General features: G+C 37.2%; 3 protein-coding genes across 3 annotated transcripts; 2 read left to right on the top strand and 1 right to left on the bottom strand.

Annotated features, from left to right (window-relative positions):
- Positions 1–726: 726 nt before the first annotated feature.
- Positions 727–9820, top strand: LOC114364668 (transcription factor mef2A; the record flags this gene model as incomplete). Its single annotated transcript, XM_028320896.1, has 5 exons — positions 727–867; positions 2716–2820; positions 6064–6184; positions 6610–6668; positions 6742–9820. Coding segments are annotated over 5 exons (1955 nt in total), but the record flags the coding sequence as incomplete, so codon positions are not given.
- A 364-nt stretch (positions 9821–10184) lies between these two features.
- Positions 10185–11471, top strand: Yip1d1 (Yip1 domain-containing 1). The gene is made up of 2 exons (XM_028320906.1): positions 10185–10372; positions 10468–11471. Exons 1-2 carry the CDS (start codon positions 10264–10266, stop codon positions 11151–11153), a joined length of 795 nt encoding a protein of 264 aa, XP_028176707.1. The 5' UTR covers positions 10185–10263; the 3' UTR covers positions 11154–11471.
- Positions 11382–14881, bottom strand: p24-1 (transmembrane emp24 domain-containing protein). The gene is made up of 4 exons (XM_028320907.1): positions 14633–14881; positions 14388–14505; positions 13852–13979; positions 11382–11762 (listed from the first exon to the last, which is right to left on the bottom strand). Exons 1-4 carry the CDS (start codon positions 14786–14788, stop codon positions 11532–11534), a joined length of 633 nt encoding a protein of 210 aa, XP_028176708.1. The 5' UTR covers positions 14789–14881; the 3' UTR covers positions 11382–11531.
- Between the last annotated feature and the right edge of the window lie 1269 nt (positions 14882–16150).

The following is a 16150-nucleotide window of genomic DNA, read 5'->3' as shown; positions in this document are numbered from 1 at the left end:
CGATTATTTCTAAACAAGAAGATATCGAAAAACTGGTTACTAGAAAGCGCTTCACGAGCTCTTTCAAACGGTACTATTGGTTACAGAATAAACTGGATCGATCTGGAATATTGTTGTATCTTCCTTAAATATTCCTATTTCAGTACACTTACTTTTTAGTTAGTATTTTAGGTCAGCTCTAGTAAGTAAATACAACTAGCTTTTCCGTGTCAACTCACAATAAACACAAAATATCCTTATAATGAGTATCATAAGAGGAATGTCAAAATCACAGAAACAATTATAATTTTATTTATAGGTAAACAATTTACAACCGCAACTTTGCTAGTTATTTAATATTATTTGAGGTATAATATTTCCAAATCAGCATTGCCTATCCTGTAATAATAATATTGTATCAATGTGATTTTAAACAATGAATTAACCATGTAGACGTTAAATACAACAACGCATGTAACACATATGATATACTTTTCGAATGAAGTCGGTTAAAAATTGTAAACTTTAATATACTGCTGGTTGATTTTTCAATCATCAGATATCTTTTAACTGAAGAATAAACTTGTCATTTCAACATATTTCCCACACATTAAACTGTCAATATGCCTTTATTCGTATAAAAATTACGTTTGAAAAGCCAGCCCTCAGTAGTCTGGCACTCTGGCTGTATCTAATTGATAAGCCTTATTACATATTCCATTCTTAATTTTTTCCTTTTTCACACAGAATCTGTGGTGATATCGGCATCAGTAGCCATCAGTGGGCAGCTGCCTTCGAGCCAGGAGTTGCCATACATTACGCCGCCGTCGCCGCGCCCGATCACTGATAATGCGGTCCACTTTAGCGGGGACTCCACTGATTCTGCCAGTAAGTCTGCTAAGATTTTTTTTATCCACAACGTGGTAGCTCATGACTTGCAACTCACCTGATGGAATGTGATGATCAAGTTGAAGGTAGAAACCGCACAGAGGAACTAGCTATCTTACCTCTAACTACCGGAACACAAAAATGCTGTTAACATTCTTGTTATGGCGATTGGCGACAGACTTAGGTGAGATGGTGGTAGCTGGCCATTCCACCGAAGCGAGCAAAAAATATTGTACATGCCAAAATACACATTTCGATGTAGGACAGTAAGGGATGTGCCCTTAATGGCCATACACCCTCGTTAGAAGAGGATTCATTTTTTCAGCGACTCTTTTTACAGTAAGCAATTTTTATGCAATAAAATTCACAGAAGTTTTATTCAACTATTCTCTATACATAGATATACCTATTGTATAGAAAAATATATCACAGATAAATCCAAGATAGCTGGCAAAGTAGGATAGTATATTTAACACTATAATGCCAATCTCCGGATGATTTATACTATAAAATCGGTGCTAATGCGGAAAATTCAAGCGACTAAACCAAAGACATGTTGTCATTCTCTCGCTAAATACTCGTGATGATGAGTCAAATAGGCGTATCGTACCACTTTTTAGTTTCAGAGTATTATTTTTGAAATTGCACCAAACTAACTTCAAATACTGAATAGTTAAGAATTTCGTTTTACTTCAATGCAAAGTCTACTCATTGAACAAAGTCTATTCCTTCGAACTTGAGTTTTCTAGAAGCAAATTATTATGAAGCTTAAAGAACTCATACCTAATTGATTCCTATCTATAATCTGTGTACTTATTTGGTAAAAATGATTTATTTTCGGGTTGCACTTTTTATCGATTAATCTACACAGGTACAGGCTGTCCGTAATATTTTAAATCATCGAAGTAGAGACAACCCTACACGGTATTGTTTTTCATGCTATTGAACCTGCCATAGTTATTTATTGAAAATGTCTAATAGGGAAAAATAGGGTTATATTTTTGACTGCTGACAGAAAAAACAAAACTTGCAATTTCATAAAAAATATAATATAAAATATTGTAATGATTTAGGATTTAAGCATCCCCCTGTATGCAGAGCAAAATTGCAGTAGCAAACACACAAATTACTTTAGATAAAAATGTCATATCATTATTAACATGCTTAATAAGTATTATATCTTAGTAAAAATCTGGTCAACGATCCTTTTGTGCTTACATCAATTTCTGAGAACCCACAGTAGGTATAGATAATTCAAAAGACGACTCAGATTGCAATCGAATTTATATGGAAAATCAGCAAAACAACAAACCAAATGCTGATAAATCTCCTAGATTTGTATCTATGAATAGACTCGGCTCTTTTTATTTGTTTCTCAAAATATACATAATTATTATGTGAAATCCTATTTCGTAACTGTTATCACATCGTTAGTGTTTATCGTGGTACTGAATTGATGCTCGAGAAATATGTGAACGTTACGTGATAGTTTAAATACTTTAGACATAGTGTTAAAAGTTTATCAAAAATGATTAATTAGAAGATATTTTTTGAGAATAGAAGACGTATGAACGTTAATATTTTTTTGTATTTGCATTTTTATTAGCTTTACTTAAGTTAGAGGCGGAAGGCGTAGTGTGGGTAGGCCACTCCACTAGGCAAACCGACGATCTGGTAAGGTCGTGGGAAGCGTAGGACTGGTCAAGAAAATCCTTGGGCCTTTCCTTCCTTCATCCTTGGAGGCCTTTGTCCAACAGTGCACGTCATTCATTCGGCTAAAACGAACGAACTTAAGTTAGGCCTAGAATCCAGATAGATAATACATTTGATGGTTATAATTATTTTCAGAGGGATACACCAGCATATCTGTGCGAGAGCCACTGAGCAACATCCGCGCTCAAAGCACCAAGCCGCCGACGCAGCCACATTATGCCACCGTTTCTGATGATTCTGGTAAGTTGACAAATAATTTTGAGGGTTTCAAAATTAATTAGACTTGTTCGCAGATTTGAGCAAAAAGACCTGACTGAAGACATGAGTGTAGTTGTAGAAGTTTGCATCTGGCGTATTAAAGGCTAACTACTAACCTAGCCTAGCACTGACGCACAGCCTGTCTACTATAAATAAAATAGAATATTATGTATAATTTTATTTAACTTACGTGCTACATACTGACATGCAGAAGCTCATTTTTAAATATTTTTAATAACTTTTCAGTCACCTGTTTCTGCTTTGCAAATCTTTGGATGGCTTTCCAATATTCTTCTGATAAAATTAGCTGCGGGGTTCAAAGACAGTAAGCTGTCCTCCGGGACTTGTCAACCTTCACTGGTTGTGTTTCATTGGCGGCGAAGCTATACACCACTACATTTTTATCACCGAAAAAAATTTCTGGGTAATGAGTTATTGATACTGATGCTATTTATGAAAAAAAAAGTTAAATAAAGTTACTCAAAATTTCATCTCAAAATTGATAATTTATGGACACACGCGTCGCTAGCACTATTTATGTAAGACTAGCTTTCCGCCCGCGGCTTCGCCCGCGTGGAATTTTGTCTGTCACAGAAAAACTTTATCGCGCGCGTCCCTGTTTCAAAAACCGGGATAAAAACTATCCTATGTTCTTTCCCGGGACTCAAACTATCTCTATGCCAAATTTCATCAAAATCGGTTGCGAGGTTTAAGCGGGAAAGCGTAACAGACAGACAGACAGACAGAGTTACTTTCGCATTTATAATATTAGTTGGGATGGTCTCAGGGCGCTGACTGTTCGTTGCGGCCGTGATTATGCCTAGCCTCTTTTTAAGAGATCCTTTTGTTGTTGTAACGCGAGAATGTCTCTATAATTAGTTCCCCTCCAGCATGAGATGCTATTAATATTTGAGAAACAATGTGTCAAAACTGAGATGAGGGTCAAGTCTGGATACCGCTTCTCACAAATGTCATGAATAATAATTTATCTTAATAAGCACGTATTAGGAACAAACGCTTTGGTATTCGTGACTAAGACCTCTTGTCTAATATTTCTCGTCAGTTGAAGAGCCTAACCAACTTACCTAATTAAACTTGAAATATTTATCGTAGATACTAAATATTTATTAAATCCTACTGCTTCTCTATTAACTTGGCTGAAATTCAGAAAAGGAAAATCCTATCAACACTACACCAGACATGGACACTGCCGCTCAAATGCGAATTGGTGGATAAAAATACACGCCCGGAAATCCAGTCATATTATTACTATCGATGAGATTGCGAGGTGTGTACATTTGGTGTCTGTCTGGCTCATAGGGTTGCCAAAAATTATAAATTACTAGCTTTCCGCCCGCGGCTTCGCCCGCGTGGAATTTTGTCTGTCACAGAAAAACTTAATCGCGCGCGGCCCTGTTTCAAAAACCGGGATAAAAACTATCCTATGTTCTTTCCCGGGACTCAAACTATCTCTATGCCAAATTTCATCAAAATCGGTTGCGAGGTTTAAGCGGGAAAGCGTAACAGACAGACAGACAGACAGACAGAGTTACTTTCGCATTTATAATATTAGTTGGGATAATGTAACATTTATTAGAACTCAAAATTAGTTGAAGTTAGTTAAGTAAGTAATAATAACACTGGAAGCGTGGTCGAGGTGTGAGCGAGACAGACAGATCGGGGCAATGTGCGAGCGCATACGACTACTCTAGCGAGCTTCGGAGTACCCCAGCCAGCTGTGACACGTAAAATACGGACACGGAAATTTAATAAAAAAGTCAACTTTATGAAAACATTTTTTTTTACTTTGGATGATGGGCATATTGGGCGTTAAACCAACAGAAACAAAAAGTATACTAAATTAAAGCTTAATACTAGTACTTCATTTCATAGTATGACAACAACCCTGAAATACGCGAGGATACGGAGATAGAGGTCGTTGAATATGCAAAGTTTCCATAGTATTTCACATCACATTAGGGTAATAAAATAGTATTAGGTCAATTAGATTGCTTGTATCGATCATATTGAGAGTATTGTATCATATCTTACTATCGATTCTATCGATTTAGTAAGTATATACCGAATAAATCATAATCGATTATTCGATTGCAATAATCGATTATATTGCTGAAAATAAGGAATCGAATTAACAATCAAATGATAGTGATGATGATCAATAAAATCGATTAATCGAATTGTTAATCGATAAATCATTATTTGGCAGTATCGATTAATAATCGATCCGTGATCGATTATGCGACAACACTACAACTTAAATGGTAGAAATCCCAGTGAAATATGACTGTGTTCATGTCATTTCTCTAAATGGTACCTAGGTATGGTCCTACGCTCATAATGTAGAACATGGTATATTATATACCATTTTGTTACCCCACTCCTGAACTGTTGGACATAATAATTGATAAATAACTTAATGTATAAATGTAGATATATTAATTAATAATATTTTTTGTTTGCGCCATAAAGCACCTATTAGTATTACACATTATGTCAATTTCCAAGCAAACCCGGGAGTTTTTGGTAGTTATTTATATGAAAATATATTTCTGATACTAAGTCCTAACAAATAATAGTTGTTACATTTCTGTTGGTTTTACGCCCAGATTCCATAGAAAAGTGCCCATCATCCTTTTTCACATATTTCTACATAACCTGTTAAAATTATTTCGGTGATAAAAATGTAGTGGTGTATAGCTTGCAGGTCGCTGCGGTCAACGAAAACGAACGCGGCTTGGCCGCCTAATGCGCAGGAGCATTTAGACCCGTGATGTTGCAAATCTATATATATAAAAGAAAGTCGTGTTAGTTACTTCGCTTATAACTCAAGAACGGCTGAACCGATTTAGCTGAAAATTGTCCGAGAGGTAGTTTAGAGCCAGGAGAAGGACATAGGATACTTTTTATCCCGTTCGAAATTAAAAAAAAGTCATTAAGGCCATTAAGGCGGAACAAAGTTCGCCGGGTCAGCTAGTCTATATATATAAAAGAAAGTCGTGTTAGTTACACCACTTATAGCTCAAGAACTGCTGAACCTATTTAGCTGAAAATTGTCAGGGAGGTAGTTTAGAGCCAGGAGAAGGACATAGGATACTTTTTATCCCGTTCGAAATAAAAAAAAAAGTCTGCTTATTTATTGCCATTAAGGCGGAACAAAGTTCGCCGGGTCAGCTAGTATAGAATACATTAATGTGTCTTCTGCAGACGAGATGTATGCGGCGATTGAGGAAGCCAGCGTGGGCGAGGGCTCAGACACTTACGCGCAAATCGCGCCTGAGCCGCGGCGCCGCGAGCCCGCCGCCGACCGCGCCCAGCCCGACGCCAGGTAACGACCGATAGCCCACTGCTGGACATAAGCCTGGCAAAGCTGGCCATAAAGATGTTTTCACCTATAATTAAGTTTGCATTTAACAAGTGTCATTTTTTATAGTTACTTTTGTGAAGCCTTAATGTAACCTTGTTCAAATAAATAAATAAATCATTAGCTTCTAAATCGCCACACCATAACCCGCTTATTTCATCCAGATACAAATTATTTTAGCCCATACCAGTTCGCTGTTGGACATAAAACTCTCTTATTTCGTTTAAATGTATTATCTTTGATTTTTAACCACATTTATCTCAATCTGACAAAATTGAACATTGCCTTTTGGCATATTATAAGAGCTTGGCAATAATTGTTTCTTGTTTTACCGATAAAATTGATGTGTATTGTAATGTATTTACAGCTTTTTATTTTCATATTTTCAGAAGAAGCGCTCCTCCAGAAATCGGTGCGTCTACATCCAACGCCACACATTCCCGTCAAGGTATGCTACTTGTGAAATCATTTTAGGTATAATTACAATGGCAAAGAAGACAATAACGTGTTTTCTGTTTCAGCATCCTCTTCTTCGTGCTCGAATTCAACTGGTGCATTAGGATCGCCAAAACCTGAGAAGCGGCAGGCCAACTCGCCCCTGCCGCCCCCGCCGCACCCTTCCCACGCGCCCCACTCCTCCCACTCGTCCCAGTCCATGCATTTGTCCCATCCGCCACACTCGACTCATAACAATCAGTCGTCCCATGCTGCACATTCGTCTCACTCGTCCCATGTCTCTCACTCAGCCCATTCGGACCCGAAAGATGCGCTGCAGCGACATCATCAACGTATATCGAGCACCGGCGACCTCTTCAACCACGACAAGCTACGACGAAGTCTCAACGAGAAGCACCAACGAAACAACAGCTGCGTCAGCTCATCTGACTTCTACGGGTGTAATTACCCCGTGGACAAGCATAGGTTTAGCTCGGGTGATCTGATTCGCCCGCTAGTCGCCAAAGAGCTCAACTTTGACATAGACAACAGACCAACTCCCGCCGACAACTTATATAACTCCATAGACGCTCCTTACAGCGACTACTCCTCGGCTGACGCCAACGCCAGTCTTCCGTCTGATCAGCGCGCCTCGGAGAGCCCCTCCCGAAACGTCGAGGAAATGTACGCGAAGGTCATGAAGAAAGCCAAAGGAAAACCCGACGATCCTGTCCGCAGGTCCAAAGAATACTCCGATGAACCCGCGCCGCTGAAGTTCCGCGGCGACGACCCCGGCTACGAGACCATCGACCGCAAGAAATCCATCAACCACGGCTACGAAACCATCGCCCACAAGGAGCGCAAGACCTCCCAGAACCAGGATCCTGGTTACGAAACGGTTCGAGACGTCAACAAAGCGAACAATTTTTCTAACAACAATATGCTGAAATTGAACCACGTGAACGCCGACAGTGGACCTAACAGCATCATCAGCAGTGACGCAGGATACGAACACATCTCCAAAACGGATAACAACGCGTCCGATTCCGATCCAAACTACGAGGTGCTCCGGAACCAGCCGCCCACGCCGCCCTACGCCACTATCGCTCCGGATTACAAGCTCCAGCCCACCTACTCCACGGTTAACAAGCGGCCGAATAAGTACAACAACTGGCCCGCGAACAACAACGACGAACCACCTGCGGAACCCAACTACGAGTCGATGCCGCACGAGCCCCTCTACACGACCGGGAGCGAGTCCGACCCTAACTACGAGTCCGTCCGCCCCAAGGACCCCAACTACGAAAGCGTCCACGCGCAGGACCCGAACTACGAATCGTTGCGGTGCAAGGACCCCAAGTACGAGTCGGTCCGCTCGAAAGACTCGAGCAGGTCGAAGAAGGATCCGAACTACGAGAGCGTGAAATATTTCGAGCTGGCCCGAAAGGAGCCGCCGTACGAAAAAGTGAACAACGAGGGCCCCACCGGCAGTGCGGTCGAAAGGTCCGACTCCGCGGCGGGGTACGAGAGAATCAACGTCGCCGGCAACAGAGAGCCGAAGAGCAGTATTAACAATGGTACGGATGCCACTGTCAGCGACTACTTTCAGGTCTGAATGCCGCCGTGATCCGGCACGGAAGTGGCGATCTGAGGTATTAATATGAGTGACGAAACTTTCGACCCGTTATGAGATTTGAGTGCTTTTATTTATTTATATGGTTGATATGACCCCGCAATCTAATACCTCACTGATAGGATGTTATTCCGTAATATCTTCCTTAGGTATCTGTGATATATATTATGATTGAAATTTGGATATATTTTTATTTTTTACTGAAATGAAATTTCCTTTTGAACGATATCATTCAATAGACACTGAACGAAATACATATATTTTTCTGAATGAAATACTGACGAGTGTTTGTAATCTCCATTGACAACTCTGTGTTCATAAGTGTTTTACAATTTTTAAGTGGAGGTATGTAATTTTGCATACATTTTGTACAAAATGTAGATTGTACATAATTTTGCTATGTAGGTAATTTATAATAGCTTTTATCGTGAGTATGAATAAGAAGTATTTCTTCGATTAGTTAATTAGATAATTTAATATAAAATGTTTTTTTATTTTCTTAAGACTGTTTTTATGTCGCAAGATTCATCGAAATTTTAAAGTATGATTTTTACTGTGAGATTTTTGTTTTTTATTCATGAAGGTTGTTTTTATAACTTTTTATAGGTAATTGATATTATAATTTGTATGAGTAGAAACGAAAGTAAGTACTATTTGTTCAATGTGCATTATTAAATAAATAATATTGAGGTCGGCGCAATAAATAGTTGGATTAGTATCTGCGTAGGCAGGTTAAACACTATCATAAAAATGTATTATCGGTGTTCAAAAGTGTACTAATGTAGGCGATGTAAAATTTAATGGCATTGAATAATAGTAATCTGTGGTGGCGACATTGTTTTGTTTTAAACCGTACACTCGGCGCAACAGCGCAACTTTTAAAATACATATACTCTCTTGACAGTACCGCATTTTGTTTGTAAAGTGATTTCAATTCGCTGAATTCGAATGAATTGTGGAAACAGAAGTAGAAGGCATCTATTGTGAATTGCCTAGTGACTCGATTTCTGAATTTTTTGCACTTGGGACGTTATTGCGTCGAGTGTGCGACACCGTTATGTTGTATTATTTTTAGCTAATATTATTGACATGAAAGATATTAAAGCATCGGTGTCATATAGGTTCTGTGAAAAGGGTAGGTAATAATAAAGTACCTGAATTGTATTCATCTACATAACTATATTTACTGATGATTAATCTTTATATAGGAATGGCACATACTTTTATAAAAATATAAATTGCTTAATATCATAACTTCTACAAATGTAATTCTGTTGTTAATGCTGAACAATGTATTATTTCTTCATTTTACTTATATCGACTACTTTTTCTATATTATTGAATAATTTCTAGTTTATTTTCGCGAATACCTTTTCTTAGATAACTTATGATGGCACTTGTGTAAATATAGCATTTAATCAACTGTTATAAATGTATATCACAATCTATTATGAACTATATGCTGCATATTAATCTACAAACGAATACACGAAACCATTCCATCATGAATATTTCCAATGGTAAAAAATATTTAACGAATAAAGATTGCCATAAATAAAAAGTTTGTTTTAACATTGAAAACGAATTATTCTACCTACTACTTGAAAATTAATATTATTAGGGCAAGCTTCGGGAAAGAGGTCAGTGGAATCAAACCCAGGAAAATTGAGAACAATCGTCTCGCAAGGCTGCAATGTTTTCGATAATACTCTCCCGTGTAGGTTTATCAAATTAAAATACTTAAAACTAAACATTTTATTTTAAGTATCAATAAACCAAATTATTTCTAACCGTTACATCTTTATTTCTTGTTCAGGTTGATAAAAAAAAAACGATCTGACAGCAGTGTTATGACGTGTACTGTCAAAAAATTATTGTCAATTTGTCAAATCAATTGTCAACAGAAGGGAATGGGAAGGCGAAGTTGCTAATTTCCAAAATATTGTTTGAAAAATTAACGTAAATATTACTAAATATGGCCAATTATAATCCAAATGAATATGCATGGCAAGCACAAAACCAGAATAGTCAAAGTTACTCATTTGATACATCCAACGCATTCGCAGATCAAGCTCAAACTTTGGGTAAGTGATACTTAACTGAGTAGTTCGGTAATTTCCCTAATCAGCCCAAATTTTGAGTCCTTGGAAATAATATCACCCTTATCTTTTGATTTCAGATTTTCAGTCGTTCCCCACAGATCAACAGAGTTTTTCACTAGATCAAGGACATGGTCAAATGCAGGCCAACAATAACCAATATTACAATCCTAATTTATTTACGCCTGCACCGATACCTGGCGAAGGTATAGCCGAATCAACCGACTTCGATGAACCACCACTATTGGACGAACTCGAAATTTATCCAGACCGAATACTAGAGAAAACACTTGCAGTGTTAAATCCTTTTCATGGCCAATCTAAAGCTGACGATGCCAACTTTTTACTCCGAGACACAGATATTGCAGGGCCCATAGCATTTTGCCTTGCTTTAGCCGTTTGTTTATTTTTGTCAGGGAACAAAGCACACTTTGGCTATGTGTATGGTCTATCTGTAATGTCTGTTATTTTGATGTATTTCCTACTATCTTTGATGTGTCGCACTGAAGGTGTTTTCACTGTTCTTAGTGTTGCTAGCGTCTTAGGTTATTGTATGTTACCTATGGTAGTGCTTGCAGGCCTAGGCATTTTCGTGTCACTGGAGGGCACTTTAGGCATTTCTTTATCAGGGGTGGCAGTGATTTGGTCTGCATTGTCAGCGAGTAGACTCTTTGTTACTATGTCTGGTGACGCTGAGCAAAGGCCTCTTATTGCATACCCATGTGCCTTAGTCAACGGTGTATTTGCACTACTAGTTTTGTTTTGAATAAGTTTATTTAACTTTTATTTGTATAATGCATGTATTTCATTCTTTGAAATCCATAAATTGTAAGCAAACATTATTTAGATGACATGCCAGAGTTGAGAAATATTTAATAAAAAGAGCAATTAAAATTCTAACAAATTGTAATTTAATTTCTTATAGCAAAAACTGGAGCATAATAATTGTTCAGTCATACAGTAATTACTTCAATTTTGTAAAGTCATTATTAACAAATCAAGATCATTATAATGAAAATGTAAGTCTTATTGATTATAACATCTATTTTGTACCCTTGTTTAAAGAAAAAATTACTCAATAAAATGTAAATAATCAGAAAACCAAATTTTTTAATAAATATTCTATGTATTTCTTTTACTATTATTACATTCGATTATATAATGTAGGTCTGTCACTGAAGAAGTTTTTGAGGACCATCACTTGTACGAAGGCGACGCAAACAACCGCCAAAGTCTCTCCCATGGACCACCAGAACACTCTTTCATTTAAGTCTTCTGCTCTCTTGCGTCCTTGAGCTTCCCTTAGTCTGTGATGAGTCTGATGGTCAATTATTTTGTTGAGGGCGGAGTGAATTTCCTCAGCTGAAGTCTCCAACTGCAAAGTATTAAAATATAAATAATAGATAATGCACACAGCACAAAACCAATAATTGAAAGAATTTAGAATTAAAACTGAATAATTAAGGCGGTGCTGGAAAGCAATTTATTTCCAGATAATCTAGGCAGACAAGGAGGACAGCTATTCAAGACAAGGGCAAGGTGGTGACTAGAGATGGGTTTGTAGCCAGCTAGTTTGGATAATAACTGATTATTATCTATTAATAGCCATTATTAGCCATCCATTGGCTATTAACCCTGCTGTTAATAGTTTCTTACGTTTTTTCTTCCACCTTTAAAATCAAATCAATATTAAAATCAAATATTACTCAAAGAAACAAAAAAGAACTAAAAAACATCAATGTAATTTATATAAACGACATTGTAGTTAAAAAAGAATCTAAATATTATACAATAAAAGGAGAAACTGACTGACTTAGTGACAGATCAACACACAGCCTAAACGGCTAAACGTAGGCACTTGAAATTTGGAAGGGACGTAGCTTAAATACCGTAGAGGTGCACTAAGAAAGGAATTACCAAAATTCCCAAGGGAACGGGAAATAGCGGGAAAATCCTTTGTAATGAAAAATCTAAACCGCTTAAGTTAGACGCTTGAAATTTGGCATGTAGGTACATTAGTAAACTTAAAGCTTAGTTACAACAAGGAATTCCCGATATTCCCAAGGGAACGGGAATTAGCGGGAAAATCCTTTTGTATGAAAAATCTAAACCGCTTAAGTCAGACGCTTGAAATTTGGCATGTAGGTACATTAGTAAACTCAAAGCTTAGTTGCAACAAGGAATTCCCGAAATTCCCACGGTATTGGGAATTAGCTGGAAAATCCTTTTGTATGAAAAAAGTAAACCGCTTAAGTTACACGCTTGAAATTTGGCATGTAGATACCTTAGTAAACTGAAAGCTTAGTTACAACAAGGAATTCCCGAAATTCCCACGGGAACGGGAATTAGCGGGAAAATCCTTTTGTATGAAAAATCTAAACCGCTTAAGTTAGACGCTTGAAATTTGGCATGCAGGTATCTTAGTAAATTTAAAGCTTAGTTACAACAGGATATTGCAAAATTCCCACGGGAACGGGAGTTGAATTTCGGGAATTCCTTTCTTAGTGCACCTCTACGGTACCTAAGCTACGTCCCTTCCAAATTTCAAGTGCATATGTTTAGCCGTTTAGGCTGTGCGTTGATATGTCACTAAGTCAGTCAGTTTCTCCTTTTATATATTTAGACTAGCGGCCGCCCGCGATTTCGTACGCGTGGATCCCGTTTTAGCCCCTACATCTATCTTACGCGGTTTAGATTTTTTCATACAAATGTTTTTTCCCGCTAACTCCCGTTCCCGTGGGAATTTTGCAATATCCTCTTGTAACTAAGCTTTGAGTTTACTAAGGTACCTGCATGCCAAATTTCAAGCGTCTATCTTACGTAGTTTAGATTTTTTTATACAAGTGTTTTTTCCCGCTAACTCCCGTTCCCATGGGAATTTTGCAATATCCTCTTGTAACTTAGCTTTGACTTTACTAAGGTACCTGCATGCCAAATTTCAAGCGTCTATCTTACGTGGTTTAGATTTTTTCATACAAATGTTTTTTTCCCGCTAACTCCCGTTTCCGTGGGAATTTTGCAATATCCTCTTGTAACTAAGCTTTAAGTTTACTAAGGTACCTGCATCCCAAATTTCAAGCGTCTAACTTAAGCGGTTTAGATTTTTCATACAAAAGGATTTTCCCGCTAATTCCCGTGCCCGTTGGAATTTCGGGTATTCCTTTCTTAATGCACCTCTACGGTACCTAAGCTACGTCCCTTCCAAATTTCAAGTGCTAAATTTGTAAACTATGAAGGGATATGTTTAATCATTAGTATAACATTAATAGCAGGGTTACCATCTGAAATCGGCTATTTTTGGCTATTTATGGCTAATAACTGCTTTTAATCCGTTACTAGCCAATTGCTATTAATCGGATTATTAGCACTTACCCATCTCTAGTGGTGACCGATATATAGTCAACGAATAATAATAATTAAATTCATACAAGGTATAAAAAATGAGACAAATCATAGATAGTCACCTGTGTAAGTACTGTCGCATGGTCTCCTACTCCTGGCAGAGGTTCCTCTGGGCCAACATTAAGTTCCATGTACACCAGTTTGTGTGAGAACGTACTGAATTCATTGCTGAAGCACACTTTGTACACACCTGAAACATTCACACACAGGTGTTTTGAACAATGGTGGCTATATTTTACTGTTCAATTCTTTGTTATGCATGAATGTGTTAGGCCTGATAAAAATGAAGTCATGAGCACAAAAATGGATAACTATGCAATTTATTCCATTGTAATAAGGTTTAAATTCATTAAGCAGCATATTTTAAGTTGGTAGTAGACTATATTGTCGAGAATTTAATTAATGTTTAAGCACACCATTTAACAAAACTTATTAACAGGTTACTGTAATCAATTAGGGTCACTTTGGACAGTATTAATAGTAAATACTTACTTCAAAGAATGTAAATCAAGAGAAACATTACATATTTATAGAATTGCTTATGTATTCTAGTTTAGTGTTTATTGGGGTATGACAAATGTTGATAGATGATACAGACCTGTTTGTTGAGCAGTGAATTGATGAGAATCATACTGCATCTTCTGTTGCTGGTAGATTATTTGTTTATTGGGTCCTTCTACTTTAACATCTACATCGTATTGGCCGCCAGTGATTACCTACAACAAATCAATCACAAACAGAACAAATGAAGTAATGTAGGTTATGTTATTACCAAAACTGATTTCTTAGTTATAATTAATAAGTCATAGCTTTTAAATATTATTGTGAAAAGCTATAATTTACCTGGTATTCCAGCGCGGCAGAAGTATTTTTTTCTATCTCCTGATAAAAACATTCTACGGCACTGTCGGGCAGTTCGAAGGTAAGTTCAACACTTTTTGAAAATATGCAATTAAATAATGACACTAAAATGATGAATATTAATGGTCTTACAAACATCTTTAGATAATTTTTGGAATAAGTGTGAATAAAACTTAAAATTAGATGCTTTTTGTAAAAATATTCATCGATTGATGATTGACTGACAGATGACAACTTGACATTTTACACACCACGTAATTGGCTGCGTTCCATGCTGCAGAATCGAACAAAATTTTTATTCGAAAATAAAAATACTTCGAGCGGATTCTGGTATAAGGAGAAGGCACTTGACGAGGATTAAGTATAACAATAACTCTTGTTTTACTGACGCGCCCGTATTCACAAAGGGTTCCCTACGTTTTATCGGAGCCGTTTCATCGAATGGTCTCATATCTCGAATGTCGTTTCATCGAATGGACGAAACAGGTTATTAACGTCTTCTTCCCACCTTCATCTTTTTCTTCTCGTCTCCTAGCTCCTGTTCTCTTCTGCTTTTCTTCGTCTCTTCTTCTTCACATGTTCTTTTTATTTCTTCTTCCTTCTCTCAAAATAGGGCCAGGGAAGAAGATAAGAAGAAAGAAAAAGGAAGAAAAATATGAGAAGAAGAAGAAGAAGACGATGTCACGATTAATCTAATTTAATATTTCGTACATTCGATGAAACGGCTTCGATAAAACGGCATTCGATGAAACGACTTTCGTTATAGCATAACAAAGCCAATAAAATTTTCTAGATCATTTCGTCCTAAGTGTTATGTATCGTTATTTTATATCGGTATTTAATTTGTTATTATAAGCGCGTATCCAAACGTAGCTAGTTTAAAAGCATTATTCAGGATGTGTATCCGAGATTCCTTCTTCTTGATACTAAAGATGTGTCGTGATGGGTTTTTGAAATAACGAAACGCGACGGTTTTCGAATCACGAATAACGTTTTCAAAACTAGTTTTTTTTAAACGAAGTTATTTCCACAACGCTCAAGCAAGAGTGATAATAATAACGTTAGGTGTTTGGTTAGCTGCAAGGCCTTTAGGAACTTATGACCTTCAAAATAAGACTCAAATTCGATTGACTATCTAACGTACGACGAAGATTATACCTATTTCATCCACACTTATGTTAACGTCCTATAGCTTTCTCACTCGCACACGCACTCGATTCGTTGCGATCCTTATTATTTGGACACCATACATTACTCGCTTTACTCCTTTAGGTTACAAAAAATATGTTTAAGAATTGTCAATGTACGACGTTGTCCTCAAAACTGTCATAACGAAGCGGGAAACACGTTATTTTTTGTGTCAACCAAACATCTACCTTATGTTGTTTGCTTAAGAGTGAATTCAGTTTATTAACCCTTTTCTTGGCATCGTAACACGGGTGATACATCATAATTTAAAAAATCCTGAGGACAGCAAAAGCATTAGAAATAATTTATTTC

The sequence above is a fragment of the Ostrinia furnacalis genome, unplaced genomic scaffold, assembly GCF_004193835.3.
Source record: "Ostrinia furnacalis isolate ACB-3 unplaced genomic scaffold, ASM419383v2 OfSCF7458, whole genome shotgun sequence".
NCBI classification, from domain to species: Eukaryota; Metazoa; Arthropoda; class Insecta; order Lepidoptera; family Crambidae; genus Ostrinia; species Ostrinia furnacalis.
The sequence above is the reverse complement of the archived record's forward strand: the minus strand, read 5'-3'. Positions and strand labels throughout refer to the sequence as shown.